This window comes from Columba livia, chromosome 5 (assembly GCF_036013475.1).
Source record: "Columba livia isolate bColLiv1 breed racing homer chromosome 5, bColLiv1.pat.W.v2, whole genome shotgun sequence".
Lineage (NCBI taxonomy): Eukaryota > Metazoa > Chordata > Aves > Columbiformes > Columbidae > Columba > Columba livia.
Genome location: NC_088606.1, coordinates 29,194,373 through 29,216,785, shown reverse-complemented (window position 1 = coordinate 29,216,785; position 22,413 = coordinate 29,194,373). Strand labels below are relative to the sequence as shown.

The following is a 22,413-nucleotide window of genomic DNA, read 5'->3' as shown; positions in this document are numbered from 1 at the left end:
AGTCATTGCAGTATGAACTGTTGTTTGGGTATGCTAGATGATAATTTCCATGAATCAGAATTTCTTTGTTTTCTTTTCTAATATATTGCATGATCCCTGTGTGTATTTTTTACCTCAATTTAGTTGCAAGTTTTGTGTCACATTAGTGTTTTTTAGCCCAGAATTGTTCCATTAAATTAACCTACTCAGTCACCATATTTACTTTACATGCTACAATCTTAAAAATATCATAAAGTATCACTAGTATTTCAAAACAAATGATGCAAGTTGATTCACAGTAGTATTTGCTTCTCTTCTGCATAGGAAGTTTAGATGTCATCTCCATTCCAAAACAAAATTCTTCTTAATACGTGGGAGTTTAGAGAGTTTTTGTATCTAAAGAGACATGAAAGAAGAATTTTCCTGTGTCCAATATAAATGTTTCTGGCCACATCATGGCTCAGCACTTTTTTAGCTGTAAACAGTAAATGCTTTGACAGAGAAAATAGATTGTATTTTCATGTTTAAGAAATTGTATTGGTGAAGTAATGATGCCTCTGTGATATCTCATGATAACTGATTGTCTGTTTGTAACAAGTCTACTATGTCTGAAAAAAGAAAAATCATTCTCATCTCCCTGGAAAATCTCATTTTCTGAAAAATGTCAGTTTAGAGAAGTATTAAATACCTGTTCTTATTGAAAATAAGGTTAAATACACATGCCTTGGGCTAATCTACTGGCTGTCTTTGTGGTAGCAGTGGTAACATTAATTTTATTAAAGGTATTAAAGCCCCTCAAATGGCTAAGTTATGTACTGTGCTTTTGCTATGTGGGCATTTCCAGTGTCCTTGGCAGCCAATTTATATTTTTTTTTTTCTCAAAATGCCCAATAATATCTGCAGGATGATGGTGCTAAATAGTCTGAGCACCATGAGTGGAGTAATCTCTTGCATCTCTAAGGACTTTAGTTTGAATCTGTTTAGCCTGGTTTTATTTTGAATTATTTAACTTTATGCTGTTATTTTAAAAGGTATTTTGGGTATGCATAGGTTCCTGAAGGTATGTACTTTTATACAGGAAGCAGTCTGCAGAACATGTTAATCAGAGATACAGACTAAACCTAGCAGTTCTAAAATAGCACAGGCAAATAAAAGGAATTAATAGGAAGTAAGACATCAACCTTAATGAAAGCAAATGCATGTATATTGTTAGTTGTGCCTACTATTCGGCTTTTAAAATCTAAAAGCCCAGTAACCTCTACGTAAATTTTTCTGTTCCTTGAGCTGAAGTTCCAGAGAACATCAAAAGGAAACTGTTAAGAGTGCTACTTTTTTCTAAACCTGCCTTCCAACTTTGCAGATACCTAACGCTGTGGAGATACTTTGTACAGCTATGAAGAAAAAAAAGAATATTACATTTACTTTGTGTTTTGTTTGGTTCAGACCTTCCCAAGACTCCTTCTCTTTGCTACCACCCCAAATATACATAGTTCTGCATAGAAAGGAGATGGAACCCCAGAATAAAAGTTAGCACTCTTAAGCCTGCCTGTTACATTTAGTTGTTAACAGGAGGCTGTCCCAGCTTTGCTAGTTCTGGGAGCTGCTGGTGTCTTTGGATGGAGGAGGCATTTAACCAGAGAGAAAGCTTATTAGAGTGTCATCCTAAAGTAGCTCTGCTTCTTCTACTGAAGGAGAAGGGAAAATTGTAATGTCCAAAATCAAAACTCTATCACTTGTGAGGATTTTGAAGTCTTTTGATCTAAGTGTATGGAAATATAGTATATGAACAAGTCTGATGTATGTCTCAAGAATAACTCTATTGCTCTGTTTGTTTGTTTGTTTAATTAATCATGTTTGAGGTTTTAAAAAATTAGAATTTTATTTTCACTGATATCCAAGGTGCTTTTGAACTAATGTTTATTTTTTTGGAGAAGGGAGTGATGAGATCCTTAAAACACAGTGTTCTTTTCCGTGCAATATAGAGGGTGTTATATTCTTCTGAGTATGCATTACATACCTGATAGAGTTTTCTTAGAAAACAAGGCCAACCGCTGTCACAGAGCACATTAAAAACCAGATTGTTCAGACTTTCAGAAATATTTGAATTTATTTGCACACATGGATGAAGCTGAACAAGGCAGGGTAACTCGATTTGGCAGTGTTACAAATGTTCAGCCTTTCTCAAGTCTCACAACTGGAAGCTGTAACACTCCTGGGTGCTGAGGTTTCCCAAAGCACAGATATTGTAAGTCTGAGTGGTGAAAGTTCAGGATTCCACTGGGTCCATTGTGTGTCTGGCCTCCAGAAGAAATGGTTTGCATGCAGGGCATTCAGTGCCTATAAAAATATAACAAAATCAAACTGCCACTATAAAATGCTTTGAACTAACTCGATCAGGAAATTTCAGTGTAAAAGTATTTCACATGAGTTCTGACTTTGAAGCTTTATAGCAATTGCAGAATAATCACTCTTTGAATGACAACTTGGTCATGCTCTCTACACTAATTTATCACTGCAACAACTTTTGAAACATCTTTAAAAATTTTATTTGAAAGTAATATTTATTTTATTAATAAATTGCTTATGTAGGAACTCCATTTTAATTTTTACATCTATTAAAATGTATGCTATTGCCTGAAATTTTAATATGCTGGTATGATCAATGTAGATATAATCTGTCATTTGTTTTTGAAAGTCAAATGAAATTTAATTTGAAAAAAAATCTGAGATTGGAAATCATTATAAAATATAATGCTGCAATCTCAAAGGGCAAACAAGCACACTTTCAGCAACATTTAAACTATATTTGCTTTTACTTACCTACCAAGAGCTATGGTCCACTCCCATGGGTTCTGTGCTACATCTCTCAGAGGCATAATATCATTCATGCTTTAACTACTAGAAGTAATACAATTGCTGTCTGTATTTTGGTATTTGCATTGCCCAAGCTTTCAGCACAAGTATAGAAAATTCAGGGCATGAATGGAGGTCTTGATAGGTAAAGGTTTTTTTTTGCATCTGCTATATTCATTTTTTTCATTTCTTAATTCTACAGATGAATTGGGTTAATAATTTGGGATCTCAGTTTATTAGATATATTTTATTAAGAAAGCATTTTAGTTCACCTTTTAATTGTGTAAAACCTTGTATCTGTAGATATATAAAAAGCAAATTACATTTCCCTCATATTCCTCTGAAATTTTAATAGAACTAAAATCCTTTAAGGATTGTTCTAAAAATGCATAGTGTTATTTAGTGCCAGTTGGTGCTTTTTGTTCTGTAAGTTTATAAATTTATATTTAGAAGGCTACTATGCTCCATGAATTTATCTTTGGGCTGGAAAGCTCTTTTCTCTTGTTTGGCTTTTTTTTTCTGGATGTGGTGGGACAATACAACTTAGGCATGTTTTGATGAAATCGCTTTCGGGCATGGTGGTTCCCCAGGTGAAAGAAGTGTGTCTAGAAACATGTAAGATCAGCCAGGCAAATGTCATCTTCACAGAAAAAGGAGTCTGAAGACTGATTTCTGAAGGTTATTTCCTGAGTATCTCAAGATGACTAGAAATTATCAAGGACAGTTAGATATGGAGGACTGAATGTGCAGTTCAACATGCTTATGGCAACTTGGCAATTGTTTCATTGTATAGTCATTTTGCCATGTGCTTTTCTGCCTGTGTTCTTCCATCCCTTGTTGTCTCTTGATAGGAAACAAACTGAGATTCAATTTAGGAAGCCTCACATTAACTTTTTTTTTGGTTCTGACCATGTAAAGTGTTTAGACAGAAAAAAGAAAAGAGAAATTTATATAATGAAAGACAAAAAAAGAGAGTTGCAGCAGAAGAATTTATGAGAGTTTGAAATATGAAGTATCTGCAAAAATAACCTTGATGCCTTCTAAACTAAATCTACAATATAGGCTTTTTGGAAAGCTGGGTTAACTATCCTTTTTCTCTACATCTAAAATTATGCATTCAAAACATAGACCCTCTGATACTGTACTATGCTAGTAAGTTTTTGTTCTGCTTGGTGTTCAGTTTCATGGAATATAAACAGATAATAACAGTCCTTTCTCTTAATCATTGTTTAGTCGGTGTTGTTTATTTCTTATAGTCTTTCACCATTTCCACCTTCAAACATATTTTGTTTACTCTTCACTAAACTCCCACCACTTTGTCTCTTCCTAAACACGCTCCCAGGCAAAAAGTATATTGAGTATCAGTGATCAGAAAGTAAAATCATTCCCAGGGTTGCTATAATTATCTCGTTACTAAACATTTTCAACTCAGAACATTCAATTAATATTATGTTCAAGTGAATGATAAACTTACACAAAGAAATTGTCTGAGCAGTCAAACATCTTCCATCTGATCTACATCTACAGTGGCACAATGCCAGCATGAGATGATGATTATGGGATTTCAGTAGTGAGGTTCCCAGATCAGGTAGAATGTCACTCAGAGAGAAACACAGCTTAAAGGAAGAGGGGAAAATAAAAATTTTGTAGGCACCTAGGTTTTATGGAAAACACAAATAAAGGAGACATTGACTGGAATCATTTAACATGCAAGGTTTAATTCTCAGGAAAACTTATCCTAGTGACTTCTAATACTAAGTAGGCTTTATACCCTTGATGAAAAATGTGAGGCTTCCCTAAATAAGGTATTTCCCAATTGTTAAAAAGTCAAATAGTTTGATGATACATTTGTAGATGTAATGTGTGAAATGCACTATTTCATAGAATATAGGATCTTTTCCCATGTCCAAATTGCATACGAATATCAATTTTATATAACCATTGACCAGTTAATTATGTATTTAGTATTATGTTATTGGAATACTGAATATATGACCATTTCCATATTAATATGAGGACAGCTTACATGGTAGTTATTTTTTTTATTTACTGAGTGTCATTGGTAGGTAGTGTTCAGGAGTATGAAAATACCATTACATTATTACATGGCTTATTAGGTTATTAACTTGAGTACGTAAATTCTAGGCAGTGACCAAACAGAGACTTTCTGTGTAGTAAGAACTCCTCAAGAAAACAAACAAACAAAGGCCACTATAACAATACTGTGGGAACGGCAGGACGTGCGGTTCCAGCTAAAGGGCCTTGGACAGGTTATACACAAGTATGTGTTTTATGAGTGTAAGGAGTGATAGCCCAGGCCAGTGAGAATGATATCTCGGTTTGGAAAACCGCTCCCATGTGTATGAATGTTGGGCCTGGACGTGTGAATGAGTGGGTTGGAACACTGCCCACAAGATACGCATGAGACCGTGGCTGAAAACAGATGTGAGTGTGGTGTGTTTGGAATAACATTTTTTGAAAAAACATCCTGTCTAACCTCTTGGTCCAGGCCTGTATCTGTAAACCTATAAATTGAGAACTGTTAGTAAAAGTCACCTCAGCCTGGCTCAGCTCTGCTCAGCTCTGCCTGGCTCTGCTCTAGCTGCTAACAAGAACCTTGTGTATGTGCATCTCTGTCTGCATCTGTATGCATTGTTCCTCATCCAAAACCAGACATTCCAAACAAAATACCCAAGCAAAACAAAACAAAACAGAACAACAACAAACTTTAAAAATGAAAAAAATAAAGAAAGGAAAAAAAAAGAAAAAATAAATAGACAACTACCTTTCTATAGCCAAAAGCTGAATTCTTGGTATTTCGTCATAGCAAGCTATTGGGAGGTAACTACCACGACCAATACAGTTGCAAAAGTAACTGTATATTAAGAATATAAGAATATATTTTCAGGAACTGTTTGAAGTTATAGTCTGTTTATGACAAATGAAATATTGTAATTAAAAAAAGATCAAACTTTCAACATTTGTTTTCTTGGAGATTATTCGTTTATAGCATATATTTTATAATAAGTGGCACGAGTCAGAATTTTACTGTGTGTTGAAGCTGTTTCCCTATCCATAACATAGCATTGCTGATAATATTTGTGGGAGTTTGGTTATCCTTCCAGGATTGTCATAGTCAAAGAATCACCTTTTTTTTTCCCCACCACAAACTGTTCCCATGACTCTAAATTTCACAATTGAGTTATATTTGTCACAGTGAATGTTATAATTAAAAGTGCTACATTCTTAGCCAAAATATGCATTCAACTGTACCTAAATATACAAGTCCATATTTTAGTAATATTGTGCTTTTCTCCAAAAAAAAAAAATGACTATTAGGAAATTTTAAATTCAGCTTTCTATTTCAAATTCTAACAGTATAGGTCACTTAGATAATTTTAATTGTCTGTGCCATGTTCTTCAAATGTATTTGAACACACCAAAAATGAACCTCAAGAAAATTTGGTCTCAGGGGTACCCCAGCATACCACACATGCTAATAGTATGATTCACTGAGAAAATATTTCTTTTAATGCAGTATCTTAATCTGGCAATAGGTGTATAGTGCCGTGTCATTTGAACTAATCTATATTTACATATACGTTGTAGGTTCACATGATACCTACTTGTTCATTTGTGTTTCAGAGACACAAAGTACACTGGAAATAATTAGTTGGACACTTCATGACTTTAGAAAAAACCCACATGCTTATTAAAAGTCTGTGTGCCTCTGGAAACTAAAACATTTAATAATTGACTGCCCTTTCTGCAGATATGAATAAGTCAAGACCTGGGTTGTGTTTTACCAAATCACAAGGATTTGCTAAGAACAGAGGGTTTCAAAACAGTGAAAGATTGCATATCAGAGCTTGATGTATACACACTGTAGGATACTGACTCAGTAGAAGTTTCCTAAATTTATGTATCTACAGCCATAAAATAAATCCTCAGGGGAACTTCAAATATTTTTTCAAATAATTCTTCTGATTTCCAGTTGTACAGACAAATTAGCTGAGAGGGAGAGATTAATGTACGCTGGAAAAGCGATCTCTTGTTTTTAGTGTGTCCAGAACCCAGGAGGTACTTTTTTCCCCGTGGAGGTTCTGCAGTATTTTTGTCCGATGGATCAGCTGATTTCCTAAAAGTCAGGGGACAGCTTAATTCTGTGAAGGCTAAGCTCCTTTGCTGCATGCAGTCAACAGAAGACAGCACTTCTGAGGCTTTGTACTTGTACATTTGGGGTCTTTATTCCTGTTTATTTACACCTCCATAGCTTTAGTAAAACTGCATGTTTCCTGCCTCACTTTTACTTTCTTGATAAATAGGAACTGTTGATATTTATATACAAGTGCATGCTGACTGGGAAAAGTGCAGAGAACTTCAGAAGGAAATTTTGTTTGTTGCAGCTTGTAAACTGCATTATATATACTGTAGTGCTAGGGATGACATTAATGTGTTGTTTAAAAAGCTGCTGTCAGGCCAATGCATGTGCATTTTCCATAATGTATATGTGCTCGTGTGATATTTAGACTGCTTCATAGCTGCAAATGTGTCTGGAAAAATGGCTTTGATTAACTGACTTCCCTCCTCTTCTCCTTTCCTCTCTTCAGATGCAAAGGCTCCATTCATTATCAGGCAAGATCAGATGAGGAGGGGAGCAGAATACCTGGGTCACACGCAGTTAGAGTTACAATTTTCCAAGTGCTATAAACAAACAGTAGGGAATGGGAAATATCCATGATGGGAGAGGACCTCTGTGTTTGAAGGTCCTTCTCCATTCCAATTATTTGGTCTGATTTTATCTTTAGCTGTGCAAATTTGCATCTCTCCATTGTATATACATGTAATACTTATTGCATCTTCAACTCTGTCTGCCTTTTTCATGTGTCTGATTTTCAGTCCCACAGGTGTGAGGAACCACGAGTACTGATGTGCTAATTGAGGGCTATCCTTTCCAGATTTTCTTGTCCTTTTGTTCCTTTTTTCTTAGGAAATTACCACCCATGACGAATTATATATACTTATATAAATCTAAAGCCAAAATTCATGCTTCACTACATCAACTGACAATTTCCTTCATTTCTGTTTGCGTTTATAATTATATGAATGGTTCCCTCCTTTTGATGCTTCTGTGCTGATCAGAGTGTACTTCTGCTAAATTTCATGTATGTTCATGGTATTTGTGCTGTACATAATTTATCCATAAAATCAGAATTTTGCACAAGTAGAATATTGCTAGTCAAACCTCAAAATTTTGGCCCCCTCTATATTCATCATATTTTGCTTCTGCATTTTATCATTAATACTGGTTAATAAGTGCACCTGAAAATCAAGGCATATTGTAGTATCTGGTACATTATGTTAAATGAATCTCTTCTAGGACAGCTTTTTTTTGTGTGTGCATGGTTTTTTTTCTAGTGAAAAAGAATACCTCATCTTTTCCAGTTTTGCTATCAAACACATCCACATCATCTTGAGACACTGCCACATCCAGCTGCATCTATACTCAACTTCAATTATATGAAATTACACAACCTACTCTCAGGTCCTTTAGGTTCTCTTTCGCTGTGTGAGGCACATGCTTAGTGCATTTCCTGTGAAGTGCGTGATTACGAACTATTCAGTACAAGCCTGTTTTAAGTAAACAGCAAATTAAATATTGTCAGTGCTTGTTCAGATCCGCTTTTATGAAGGAAAAATAACTTATAGATTTGGGTTCATAAAACTCTATATTTAAGAAAATACCAGACATAAGCTAGGCATCCTTTTTCCTTTTTAACTTCTCTTGGCTGACCCAGTTGTTCAACAGATGGTACAAAACAATATATTCAGGTACCCATACAAGGAAAATTGGGCTAGACAAAGTGCTGAAGGTATTGAATTCCTGTTCATTGCTCTGTATTTAAATGGAGAATTCCTGAAAACATTCTGTCACTAACTGTCAGGTACACTGCTGCCTGAACGACTGTTAAGAGTCTGTCTGAGCAACATGCCTCTTTCAACCGTGACAAATACAGTAAAAGAACATCATTTTATTACCATTCTGGCAATATTGTTTTCTGCTATGCCAATCAGCCTGACTACAGGAGTTAGGAAAGAAAGGAATGGTCGCTTCCCTAAGAAATTAGATCTTTTGAGTATTTTGTGGTGTCTGCTACTTCAGTACTAGCATGGTCTTTGGAGAAGTATAAGTTTTATAAAAACTAGAAGCTACAAATGTGTACTTGTTTGAAAACTTGAAAGTTTCCTTTCATCTCTGTCAGTTAACTCATTCCCAAGAGAAGGCAAAACTCTTTTCTTCCAAGAGGTTAAATATTATTTTCATTAATTCCATGGACATTTCAAAGAGAAAAAGAATTGCATGTGTATATGTGTTCAGGGCTGCACATGATTTATCATTAAATACAGCAAGTACCCCTTTATTGTATTATGTTTCTCTTTCTTACATTCAGTAAGTGAGTGAGAAGCTCTGGCAAATAATTCACAAACTTATCCAAGTTATCAGTGGTGTATGAAATGGCATAACAGATAGTAGAGTAAGTTTCTCATTCCTCTATTACTAGGTTTTGATGCAATTTGTAAAAATAAAAAATAAATTTAAAAAAGAAATTAAACACTGTAATCACTGTTAAAGCAGAGATCCTTTGTAAACTAGTAAAAATATTAGTGCAAAAAAGGCTGAAGAATACTTGCTTTGCAAATTAAGAATGCAGAGATCTAAAGCACTCTGATTTGTTCTTTGAAACTGGATATGAGAGTTAACTCAGAAACACAATATTAATAGATTTGTATGAGTGCACATAAGGCCAATGTATTCAATGCTGTAATTTTTTTATGGTTTCATAAATAGTGCTATTGCCAACATTTCAAAGAAATCTGAAAAAAACAGAGCTCATATGTGGTGGCATAAATTTAGTGTATTTTATAGAACACTGTTACTCCAGATATAGCCTGTGGGTTGTGACTTTTCATAAAATCTAATGAATTTCTAGATTTGTCAGCTGTTTCAACACAGATGCACTTTGCTGATATAATAGAAACATTTTGAGCACAGATCCAAAATATCAACAGCTTTTAGTATCACAAATTAGTCTGGCTGTTGGGTATATGGGGATGTGGTTCTTGATAAAAAGCAGCAAGTAATTTTGGACATGTGTTTTATGATAACTGCCTCTCCAATGTCTGATACGGAGGTTTTTTTACTCTCTTTTTTTCTTTTTCTTTTTTTCTTCAGAGTTTTAAGTTGAACGTAGATAGCCACTGTGCTTTAAAAGAAGCGGTGGTAGAAGAAGGACGTCAACTTCTTGAGCTTATTGTATCTCACAAATCAGGTAAATCCTTCTGAAATATTGCAAGTCTTTATGTCTCCAGACTATTAAAGACTGAAGAAGCATTGCTGTAAATTACTGCATATATTCACTTCCTTATGTATTATTAATATTTACATTATCAGATTGACCTTCAAGATTTATAAATGTTTCATATACTGCATACAATGCAGTGATACTTATAAAATGAAATACTGCCTGCAAATAGTCTGTTCATTTTATTTTGGTCTTGCTGCTCAGCTGCGTTTGAATTGAAATCACATCACTGAAAAACTTCACACTGGCACACTTTGATGTAGGTGCTATGGAAATAACATGAAGATAATGAATTAAGATTTCATATATATATATGTATATACATACTCTGCATTGGTAATTGCATTGGCAAAGCTTTATTATTTTGCCACTTAAACTAATTCATACAGCGATTTTAATATATTTAAGGGGAATAGACTAAAATTAAAAATACCTTTTTCCTTTGATTAGGCTTGTCTTTTCCTGCAGAGGCCCTAAATCAAGAGGAGGGGGAGAGATCCACTGATTCCCCTTGCTCTGTCCCTGTCACCCCCTACATTTTTAGATGTTTGCATGACTTGTATGATAATAGGGATTTAAACAGCATATAGCGCTACAGAATGCCATCTTAATTTTGGCCTACTTAGCATGCTTTTTGTCCACGTTGAAGTTATCCTTTGGTCTACTGTTTTGTGATCACATTGTACACTGTACCTCTATTGTTTTACAGCATCAGGCAGATCTGTGTAATGTGAAAGTGATAGGAAATTAGTGACTTCTATGTATAGTTCCAAAAAGCTGTAGAAACCATAGCAGAGAAGAGTAGTGCATGTCATCATATACTTAGAAAATGGTAATGTGTAAACTACAGAAAACATTGACAGGAATTGGAGGTAAGAAAAACTTATTTGGAAGATTATGAAATGTTTTGAGATAAAGACTAGCTATTGGAGGGTGAGATTACCAGTGTTCCCTACTGCATAGAAATCACAGTTTATGTGGGATTTTCCTTTTCTTGAAATTGTCAGCTGAAAAATAACCAAAATCTAATATGACAGCTGAAAGAAATGTTTTGACCCTGTAGCATTGTTTTGCAGTACGAACAATAGTAGTGCTCGGATTTATTTCTGAGACAATACATTAATATTCTCGTTGCATTTATTATTTTAAATGCCCTGCTAATTCTTTGAATAAAGAATAATATTTAAAGATGCAGCTGAGTTTACAGCTTTTACTTTTTTTCCCCTTCATTTTGGAGAAGGACTGAAGGACATGCTGCAGATGATTGCAAGTCAATGGAAGGAACTACAGAGGCAAATCAAACGGCAACACAGCTGGATTCTTAGGGCTCTGGATATCATCAAAGCAGAGATACTGGCTACTGATGTGTCTGCAGAGAATGAGGAAGGGACTGGGAGCCCTAAGGTAAGTGGCTTGAAGTTTGCCTTATTTCCTCTTATTTACGTCTTCTTTTGAACTAGGCACCACTGAAGTTTTCTTTCCACCCTAAGGCTTTTTATTTCTACTAGGTAAACTTTTTTTTTCTTTTTTTTTTTTTCCTTTTTTTTTTTTTTTTTTTAATAAACAAAATGAATTGCCTTACTCTGAAACAATAAAAAAAATGATAGAACTTTCAAGTTTTCCAGGAAGACCTGTCTCATTGTGTGTAGAGGGGCATGAGGGGGAACATAAAACATTTAGTAAACAAAACATAAAGCATCTTTAACATGAATAATCAGAATGGTTTTAAATTGTTTTGTTGCAACTATAAATCACTATAATCAGTGCAATCACTCAGCTCTGACATCCATTAGCCGCTTGGTTACAGCAAATTAACAAAGAAGAGAGAAAGTGATTCATTATCTCATTCCTGTTAATGACTATCAGATGCATTGCTTAATTAGGGGATGGCCATTGTAGTGGGAAGAAGGTCATATGCCTTTTCACAAATCTTTTTGCTCTGAATTTAAGTTCTCCTTAATAGTGCATGTGTTGAATACAAGTACTTTAAGAATAAGGTGTTGACAACTATCATCATTTTGTGGATATTAATTATTAAAGAGGGCTATAGTACTTACCAGTTGCCAAACTTAGTATTTGTAAGAGCATTTTAAATACAAAAAAATACAAAACATGCTTATTCAAATTGGTGCAAGCAATGTAGGGACACTATCCACAATAGCAACTTCTGGCATAGGGTCCATGACCTTTCGCTACCATCAGTAGTAAGCAAAGGTGTTTGGGGGAGGATGCATTGGAAAGTGTTGATTTTTCCAATGCATTCTAAGCAAAGAATATACAGTAGAGCAATCCAATAACTCTGAAGATCTTGGCATGCAGCAGGCTGAAATTTATAGCAAAATTAAAGATTCCTGTTTCTAGAATTAACAGAGATTGGGTTGAGCAGATTTTCTGAATCTGACACCAGACAATTATTTGAATTGATAGTCAGTGCTTCCTAGGGAGTAGTTTGTAGAGTGACTCTTAGCTAGGATTGCATTAAATGTTCTGGTGCTTTCTTATAATAATTCTTCATAGCCAGAATGATCTTAGAGATGGTGGAGGAGGAGCCAAGGATAACAATGAAACAAAAATATAGGAAAAGACCTATATGCAGGAGACACAATTTGAACTGATATCCCTCATCACTTGCATGGTGGAAAATGCTCCTGTGCCACATAGCTCTTACTTTAGGAAGCAGGCGGTGGAGCAACACGTGGTTTCATAATTAGGTCTGTTAAAGTAGACAGACTGGCTCAAAGTTAATTTTCTGCCACACTGATAATATGAGCCTATATCTCTGAACATCTTGACCAAATTCTATGGCCAAATTCTAACTGCTTATTCAAAATCATGACATTAAAAATGTTCTAAAATCCAGCTGGATTTTGCTATGAAAATTATAGAATAATTAATATTATATCAAAATATTTGCTTGAAAAGGGAGAAATTGAGGTATTTTTTATGTTGCAGTAAATTTTTACTTTAGGTAGCTGGGAGCTCCTCACTCTCTGCTTTTTATGACAGAGATAGGAACCTGAAGGAATGCTTTTCTTTTTCTGCCTACAGTTTAATGAAACCACAAGTAGTCAAGAAATGACCAAACAAAAAGGTATTTTCAGGTTATTTAATTCATTAAATTACATTCCTATATGATCCTTCTATGTGTGGGCAATAGCGCAGTCAAATACCATCTACTTCTTCATGCTGAAAGATAACCTAAATTCAAAACATAACTGGTAATATAACTGTAGATTTCAGTTTGCATTTATTTCAAAAGCCAAAAGGAGCCTGAGAAGTATAATAGGAAATCTAAAGATTATATCTAGAGGGTATTTTTCTTTTTGCCTTGTTTGAGAAGCTACAGGAACAGTGTTGGTGTTAGAAATCTGTAAAGAAATAGGAAAAGAAGGAATTTCAAAGACCCTAGGAAACTTTTCCCTCAGGACTTTTCAAACATGTTTTCATAGTGCTATGGCATCTTTTATGCAAGCAATGAAGAGTTGAAGGGAGAGAGGGACATTCTGCACTCCAGAAATATATTATAAACATTTCTATTCAAGAATTCAGATTTTGCTTATGACATTGTTTTATTTTACGTAAGTTTCACGGTGGATTATAGTGATTGCTATAGAAGACTGAAGGGACTTTAAATATTTCCGATGCTTAAGCATTTCTAATGTTTTACATTCTCTATACAATCTTAGGAAAAAAGTGCAATCTCTTTAAGTATTTTCTGAAACTATTATTCTGTACCTTTTATAAATAAACAAACAATTACTGTATTCAGCTTAAATTGGAGGATATAAGGTTTTGCCTTCATATTCCATTGAGAAGTACCTTTAAAAAATAAGTCTCAAAATTTCCATGATACATTCCAACAAGCAGTGATCTAAAGTTATGAGTAGTAGACATGACATACAATACATCTGGCTTTCTTTCAGAATCTTAAGACACTTAGCTAACAGTAGGGGTTTTCTCCTGATGCAAATAAAATATCTGAAAAATAAGAGGAATGTTTGAATAGATGTGTGTATGTTGTGTTTTTTCACCTTCTGGAGAAGTTTGACATCACTTGTTCTGTACCTGATCTGTTTATAATTGGGCCACTTCTCCATCGGGCAAGTTCTACTGGAACAGTATTGTTTTCAATAAACAGTAGAGTGTTATTGAAAAATAGCAAAGTACTTTCTTATCTAATGGCTGTATTACTGCTTGAATATTATTCTTATCTATGTAACTCTTAGTTTGGTGAAACTACTTCATTCAAAAACACATGAAATAGCATTATTTGGGTCACTTGTAAGTTCTGCTTTCCAGCATTTGTTTGGACAATTAGTTCATGAGTATAATTTTTGGATATGGATATTTTTGTTCTGCAAGTAAATATTCAAATTAAGTTTGGTTTTTTTTTGTGTAACAGTTCAGAGCATGACATCAGAACCCAGAGACTGGTAGGTTAAAAAAATAATGGTGAACTCTAGAAATATATATGTAATATGTACTTCTGGACATGTTCCTTTCCAGAAAAATTGCTATATTACTTAAAACATTTCTACTTTTCCATTCTAACCACAGAGAAATATACTTGGAACAGGTTAAGGCACTGGGCCTAATGCTTAGAACATTGAAATCTGACTTAGTTGTCTCAGGTAAAAAGCACTCTTGCAAAGATTGTCTTAACTCTATAGTGGACTTGGCTGTCAGTGGATTAATGACAGAAGCACCAAGGATTTGAAGAATATTAGAAGATGTAAAAATATGTTTAATAAAGTAAATCTGAAATTACAGAAATTGTAGATGGTCCAGGACAACAGAGTCTGAAATTATTAAACAAACCTTTGTACAAAGAGAAAAAGAAAACTGGTGTAGTGAAGCACCCCACACTTCCAGGATTACGTCCCACTCAGTTACACATAATTTTACATTTTTTACAGCCATTCTAAACAAACAGTCTTCAGTACGCAGAAATATCTACCACAGTTCAGGATAGTGGAAAGGCTCCTTGACAGACAGTTTTATGGTAACACTGGTCTCAGACCTTGTGGGAGGACTAAACACTGCAGTCCAGAACAATTACATCCTGCTCAGTATTTTAATATGAGGATTTATTTGTGCAATGGACAAGACAGAGCAGAGGTTAGAGAATGGTAGCAGTCTTTTCTGTAGGACTTCAGACTTGTAACTTGCCCTGGCCATCCAGTCATGCTGCTATGACTACAACATTTAGATTAATATTTTGATACAAAATGAATGTATAAATGAAGTGTTTTGGCATCTCTCTGATGAAACATCATATTTGTGAATAGATTCTGTTTCTCAGTGTCTTTTATCAGCTGTGTTTCTAATCTGCAGACATAAGTATGATGCATGCACTGTAATATTAAAGGCAACACCCAGTATTTTTTCTGATGTCTTCCAGTATTTACAAACAGGGAAAGTCTGTTATTGGGGCAGTCTTAAATATTGTCAACATGTCACAGAGAGCATGATTTCAGAATATAATGTTACTTATATAACTACTTTGAAAACTGTGTTTCTAGTGCCACAGAAAGGTTCAGGTTGGAAGGGACCTGTGGAGATCATCTAGATCAACCTACTTGCTAAAGCAGATTCACCTAGAGCAGATTGCACAGGAATGCATCCAATGGATGGATGCAATTGGAGTATTGCATGTATTATTGTAGTGGTCAGTACTTTTAAGTTGTCAAATGGCAAGTGTAACTTGCCTTCATTCTCTTCTTGAGTTAGTTGCTTCTAGTGAAAGGGCGCGAATAGCATATGCTAGAGCCATCATTTTACTTGGGTTGCTGGAGTTTCTTAAGACACAGTGGACTTCTACAATTTCACACCTCACACTGAGTTTATTTATTTAACTTAGAATCTCTCCTTCTCTGTCTTCCACATGCACAAACTCAGGATCAGACACATGCATTCAGTGCTGTGTCTCATGTTCTTAATATTGTGGAATAAAATGTCAAGTAAATAGCCACCACTTCATCAGTAACAGTTTGAAAGATAATGAAATGGAAATCCAACTTCCGTCTCTGACATTGAACAGACATATAGAAAGGGAATTTCATCTGGTGGCATACATGCTGTCCTGGTCTACAGTTTTCTCATGGCTTAATCAATGCTTTTCTTGGAAAAGAATTGTACAAGGAAAGTTTGTATTTGTGCTTGAGCAGAAGTGATTTTTTTCTCTAATTGTTCCATAATGAGCCACATTCCCATCTAGACACGAGAGAGTTTTATGCCGTGAATGCAACACCTAATAGATCAGACATTAAACTGAAATTCCAACCACCTTTACCCAGGCTTACTTCCAGTATCAGTAATTGCCATCTGCCACCTTAATTCTTTGCAGTTTCAGCTGAGTGTATTATTCTCTTCTGTTCAGAACAACTAGGTAGTCTTGGGCACAGTTAAATTGTTACAACTTTGTACTGTTGAATAAAACACCTTATAATACCTTACAAAGTATTTGTGTGCCAAGAAGTATTACAGCAAGTCAGCGGCTCACCATTCACTACTTCAAAAGATGGTAATAGGGGAAGTGATTTCCTGTAATTGGAACAGAAGGTTCTGCTATATCACCATTGAGGCATAGTCTTAAATTGTTGAATATTTAAAATGCTGTGTGTACATAAATAGTACTATTGTGCCTAAAAGCCAAACATTTAAAATAATTCATGTGACATTTCATTTCTGAATCTTTTGGAACTCTGGAAGTCTAGACTAAAGATACTGTGATCTCACTCCTAAGTACAAACAATAACATGAATTCTGCCATACTAGGAAAAAATGCATCTACTGTTATTATTTTGCTTGACTTCAGATGTTTTAGTATGTGACATTACAGTATTCTTGATCTGTCAGCTTCTGTGTTGGGGATTTGAACCATGGATGAGTTGGTAAAATGGATAAAAAGGGTAGTGATATTTACAAAATCCTTCTATAAATCAATAGACAACATTTTGGTTTTGCAAGGAATAAGCTTGTCTTTTAGTCTTTTTACTGTAGCATGTGAAAACAGCTGAGTTATTTTTGTACTAGTTGTTATCCAAATATAAGATGTTAAGAATTTCCAAGATATTCAAAACAAGCTATGTTGATGTAACAATGAAAAGAACCTAAGAAAGAAGCAGGAATATTTCTGTCTTTTAATGCAGTTGGACACTTCAAGTTCCTCAATTCACTAGTTTTTAATACCTTGCTTTGTAAGTTTGCAAACACAGGCACAAGCAAACTGAACCTTAAAACCTTCCTTTGGTCCGCTCTTTCACAAGGGTTTTGTCTCCACAGCAGCCTGCGAGGGGCAGGTGGTAGAACTACTGTTCCTTTTCTGGAGGAAGAATATTACATTCCAGCTGGCTGCTCAGAGGATTTACACAGATGAGATCTTTCGGGAAGCACTGTAAATCAAGCTGTGTCCTTGGTAGCCTCATCTTGTGCCTCTGTGAGCCTCTTGTGGCCCGTGCCGGTAGTGGGCTGCTTCATGGGGAAGGAGGCTGGAAATCCACAGCCTGTTTTTCTGTGGCCACCTAGGATGATCTAACCCATTGTTTTGGGGACAATATGTTGTGATAACAACTACATTTTTCAATGGCTAAGGTGCGGGGTTGTGCAGATGTGCTTGTAAATGGATTAGTAACACTCTACCATTGCTTTTGGAAGTCATTTACTGTTGATAGATTTGAAATGTTGCATATCTGGGAGAGCTGTGTCTTGAAAACATTTCTTTTGTTTAACTAGCTGTAGATATTTTTCTGAATTATTGAAAGGAAAAACATCAGATTTAGGGCTATTGCATGTACCGTCAGCTTCCACATGATAGATTTGCTACTAGTCACCAGGCACGGTTTCTCCTGAGTTGTTAATTGCCTGCCTTTTAGTGGGCAGGAGGAACAATTTTGTGTTTAATTCAGAGTCTGCCTTTGCAGAGAAAGGAATGAAGCTGAGCAACCAGTTTTTGGACTGCAATAAGAGCAGACAAATGAGTATGAGCTCTGTCCTAAACATTTTCTTTCATGTTACATGAGCCCTGTTAAAACTTCTCTTTGCCACAAGTTAACTAAATATTTTGCTAGTATTTAATGAAATTGTATCCCTAAAGTCTTAGTTAAGCAAACCTGGGTCCTATTTTAGCTCACAGAGGTTGTTTTCTCATATATCCATCAACCTCCTTACATATTTGCTGTGAATTCTGTGTGACAGTAGTGTTTTCATGGTATCTAAAATAATTTCAGTCATCTTTAACAAGCCAAATTTCTCAAACAGTAGCAGAGGTCCTCAGTTTTTTCCATTGAATCTAAAAGTAACCTTATATCTGGTTTATTAAACTCACTACCAAGTATAAAATGTAGAGAGCCACAATTTAAAATTCATATTTTTCCAGTGAAATTGTATCTCCTATTGAGCACAATATTAAATCCCATTATAAAATATAGGTATGCTTTTAAACCAACATATTCTAATATTTACTGCAAAAATATCACAAAAAAGTCACAGCTGAAGATGTGAACAAGGACTCGAAGGTATCTGTGGTATTTATAAAATGCTTCTATAATTTTTACACCTTGGTCATTCTAGATGCTGTATATTGATTACTTTTGGGCAACTGTAGGCTCTTTAAATGCCAGCACTGTTAATAGAAACAGTTATGCTTAAACAGTTAGCAAAGAAATGAGGATTTTTGACTTTAAGAATAAGGAAGACCACTTTCTATTAAAACATAGATCAAGTTCAGTTTGAAAGATGTTTTAAATCTAAATCACTCCACTGAGAACAAGTGCAGGCTTAGAACTTGATGAGAACAGATATTTAAACTGACATACGCCCAAGGGGCAAATTTTATCATAATGCTGTTTAAATCTTTGAACACTATTATCTGAAACTCTGAAAGTACGTTAGGCTATTGTAACTTCACAGGCATAACTGGACCAACTCTAACAAGCTTTATTTAGGCAAAAATCCCAGCTGGGTTTGGCCTGTATTTGAAAATATAAAAACATGACTCTATTTGTGCATGTATTCATACGAACACATTGATCTTAAGTAACTTAAACTAAGTATTAACCACTCAGAGGCCTTGATTTTTCTATTTTACCTGTATCTGTTCATTCTGCTTTCTCTATACATTTGTATTGATGCATTTTTGTTCTGTGATTTTTCAATATTTTTCATCACTTTTCATCAGTGAATCTTGGTGGAAGGCTTCTCTTATTCATGTCTGCCTATTGTTTCAAGTGCTTCTCAGATTTCCAGAGAAATCGACATTTAATAAGTTTTTAATAGCATGCACACACAAAAACACAGATTAATTTTACTGAAAACTGGACATCTCCCACTCCAAAGCAGAAATTTGTAGGCTAGCCTGGCAGAGCTATTACTCCCCTCCTTTCCTGTGTGGGCTCAGAATCAAGGCCTATTGAAAGCAAAGTTTTTACAGCCACAGGAGAAACAGAGCTTTTTATTTATTTATTTATTGACATGGAATCCAGAAGTTGGTGGAATGCACTAAAATAAATTCATAAATAAGCAAGTAAAAAGAAGGAATCCTAGCTGACTGAAAATGTCTTGCTGGAACAAGTTTGTAGTTGGCTTTTGTGCTGGTTTTGGCTGTGATAATTTTTTTCATAAAAGTTAGTGTAGGGCTGTGTTTTGGCTTTATGCTGGAAAGTGTTGATAATACAGGGATCTTTTCATTATTGCTGAGCAGTGCTTACACAGAGTCAAGGCCTTTTCTGCTCCTCACACCCTGCCACCAGTGAGTGGGCTGGGGATGCACAGGAATGTGGGGAGTGACATAGCTGGGACAGCTGACTCCAGCTGACCAAAAAGGGATATTCCACACCTTGTGATGTTGTGCTGTATATAAAGCAGGGGGAAGGGAAGGTCTTTGAGAGTGATAGAGTCATGGGGTTTGTTAAGTAGCCCTTGTGCATAGTGGATTCCTGCTGTCCTGGAGGTGGCTGAACACCTGGCTTGCTAATGGAAAGTGGTGAATCAATTCTTTGTTTTGCTTTGCTTTGCTTGCATGTGTGGTTTTCGCTTTGCTTATTAAACTGTCATTATCTCAGCCTGCAAGTTTTCTCACTGTTACCCTTCTGAGTATCTCCCCATCCCACCAGAAAGGAGTGGGGCAGTTGCTGCGTGGTCTTTAGTTGCTGGCTACGGTTAAACCATGACAGCTTTATAGATAGTGATGGCTAATGAAGCAAATTATTTGAAATTCAGATGTTTTCAGTTAACTTTCCTTCCTCGTTTCTTATTCTTCCTCCTTTACCCTCCATGCTGTGTGTTGCTCTGCAGAATAGTTCAGGATTTCACCAGGATCACAAGTGAAACAAAAGGTGTGTGTGGGGAGACTCTTCTCAAGGGTTCACTGCCTGGTCAGACCCAGATGGAAGTGCAATAGGACTGAAAGCAAGTACTCTATAGACATCATAGCTGATTTGCAGAAAAAAATGATTTTGGTCAGCTCAGACAATAAAGTCTGAATGTGAGTTCTACCCCTATGTTGTTTACCAGTCATCACAATGATAAATACTTTGGATCGTTTGGATAATGTGGCATAAGAGCTAGAGGTTGGGTTTACAAGGTTTTCTTCTACTTTCTCCACTAGCCTGTTTTGCTTTTTCTAGCTCTGGTAGTAGCAATGCAGTATCACCTCGTGCTTCTCATCCTGATCACCTCTGGTAGCACAGGCTTCAGTGGAGTCAACTCAGCTTACCTCCTGTATTGAGATGCTTTTGCTTTTTTTGGTGCCAAACTATTCCCTTATGTTTTGCTTTTTAAAAAATCATGTTTAAAAAGCTAGTTTTTCCCTTTTATATAGTCTCCTAAAAATCCTGTACTTTAAAAATGGCAGTTTAATATGGGTGCTATTGCCAATTGTCAGTACTAAAGATTGTTACTTCTGTTAATAACATTCTATCTTTGTCATTTTCTTAAAATTATATTACTCTGCTGAAAACAAAAATTACGGCTTTGTTCAATTGAAGAGTGAGCGGCATGGCACGCCTCTGATCTTTAAAAAGAAATTTTACTTTCATTGTATTTGTTCATTAAATTAAGTGTTCGTATCTACAGAATAAACTAACACAAGTATTACTGTGTTTAATTATCAGTTCAGTATTTGAGTTTTTGCTGTTATGGTTGATATCTAGGAATGATTAAATGTGTAATAGAGAACAAAAAGATCATTGATGGGAACAAAGATACTATTAGATGAAGGTAAATTTTATCTTCTGCATGTTTTTATTCTTTTTAAAGTATTTTAATTACTTTTATATTCAGTGTGATTGGGTGGCATTTCCTTTTTCTTTTTTTTTTTCAATTCAGTTCCTATTTTAGTCTTTCAGAACAACATCTAGTGATTATTTAATCTGTAGAATCTTTCAGTTCTAGTCTCAACTGTATACTTGAAGCAGCTATTCTTCACTGGGGTGGTCACAAAAGAGAAATCAAGTAAAACAATGTTTGAAGGAAAAATCTACTTGGACATCCTGCAATTTAAATCTGACTTCTTAAATGTCTTAAATGTCTTGTGGCATAGTACACTTGTCTACAGTTAAACTTTAGATTCAGAGTGATGTTACAGATTTTGCTAGTTTTTTAAGCTACTTCATTAGAAGGCAAGCAAATACAATGCTGAGCATTTTATTACTTGACTTCTTTATGTGTATCTACATTATGAAAAAATAAACAACCTTTTCAGTAGGGCACTTGGTGAAACATAGACGTACATATTAAAAGACTGCAAGATGCTTATGGTAAAATCACATGCAAGTTTATATGTCAGATATAGTAACTTGTGGATAATATTTATTTTGTTTAAGTAATTTTCCAGGGTTTTAATCAAGCCTTTCTCATAATATCTCAGATGCTCCTTATTTATTGATAATGATACTTACCCATGGTAGTGTAACTAATGTGGGAGATACAATGGGGACTGGATCACTTTTAGAAATATAGACTTGTTTCTTAAACACCTGGAAGTAACTGTAGAAAAATATGTGTGGTAGTACTGTACTTAGCCACATCCCATGGGCAGCTGTAAACATTAATGACAGTTAACCTAAGATGGCTTTAAATGTAAAATGGGATTTCTGACCAGGAGACAGGTGGTATGCCATATTCTTTTATAATCACCCCATAGTATGTTTTATGAACCGTCATCAGGCCAGACAGAAAGAATAGCTCATCTGGGCATGTACACTCCATTTCTTCAACC

General features: G+C 35.2%; 1 protein-coding gene across 9 annotated transcripts in view; it reads left to right on the top strand.

Moving 5' to 3' along the window:
• Nucleotides 1–22,413, top strand: part of AKAP6 (A-kinase anchoring protein 6) — a 284,148-nt gene that overhangs the window by 127,055 nt on the left and 134,680 nt on the right. For 8 of the 9 annotated variants that reach the window (XM_065064084.1, XM_065064086.1, XM_065064087.1 and 5 more), the window contains 2 exons: nucleotides 10,067–10,163; nucleotides 11,434–11,600. In XM_065064084.1, the coding sequence (XP_064920156.1) occupies nucleotides 10,067–10,163; nucleotides 11,434–11,600 (264 nt within the window). The remainder of the gene's footprint in view (nucleotides 1–10,066; nucleotides 10,164–11,433; nucleotides 11,601–22,413) is intronic. The other variant, XM_065064088.1, reaches the window with a different exon arrangement.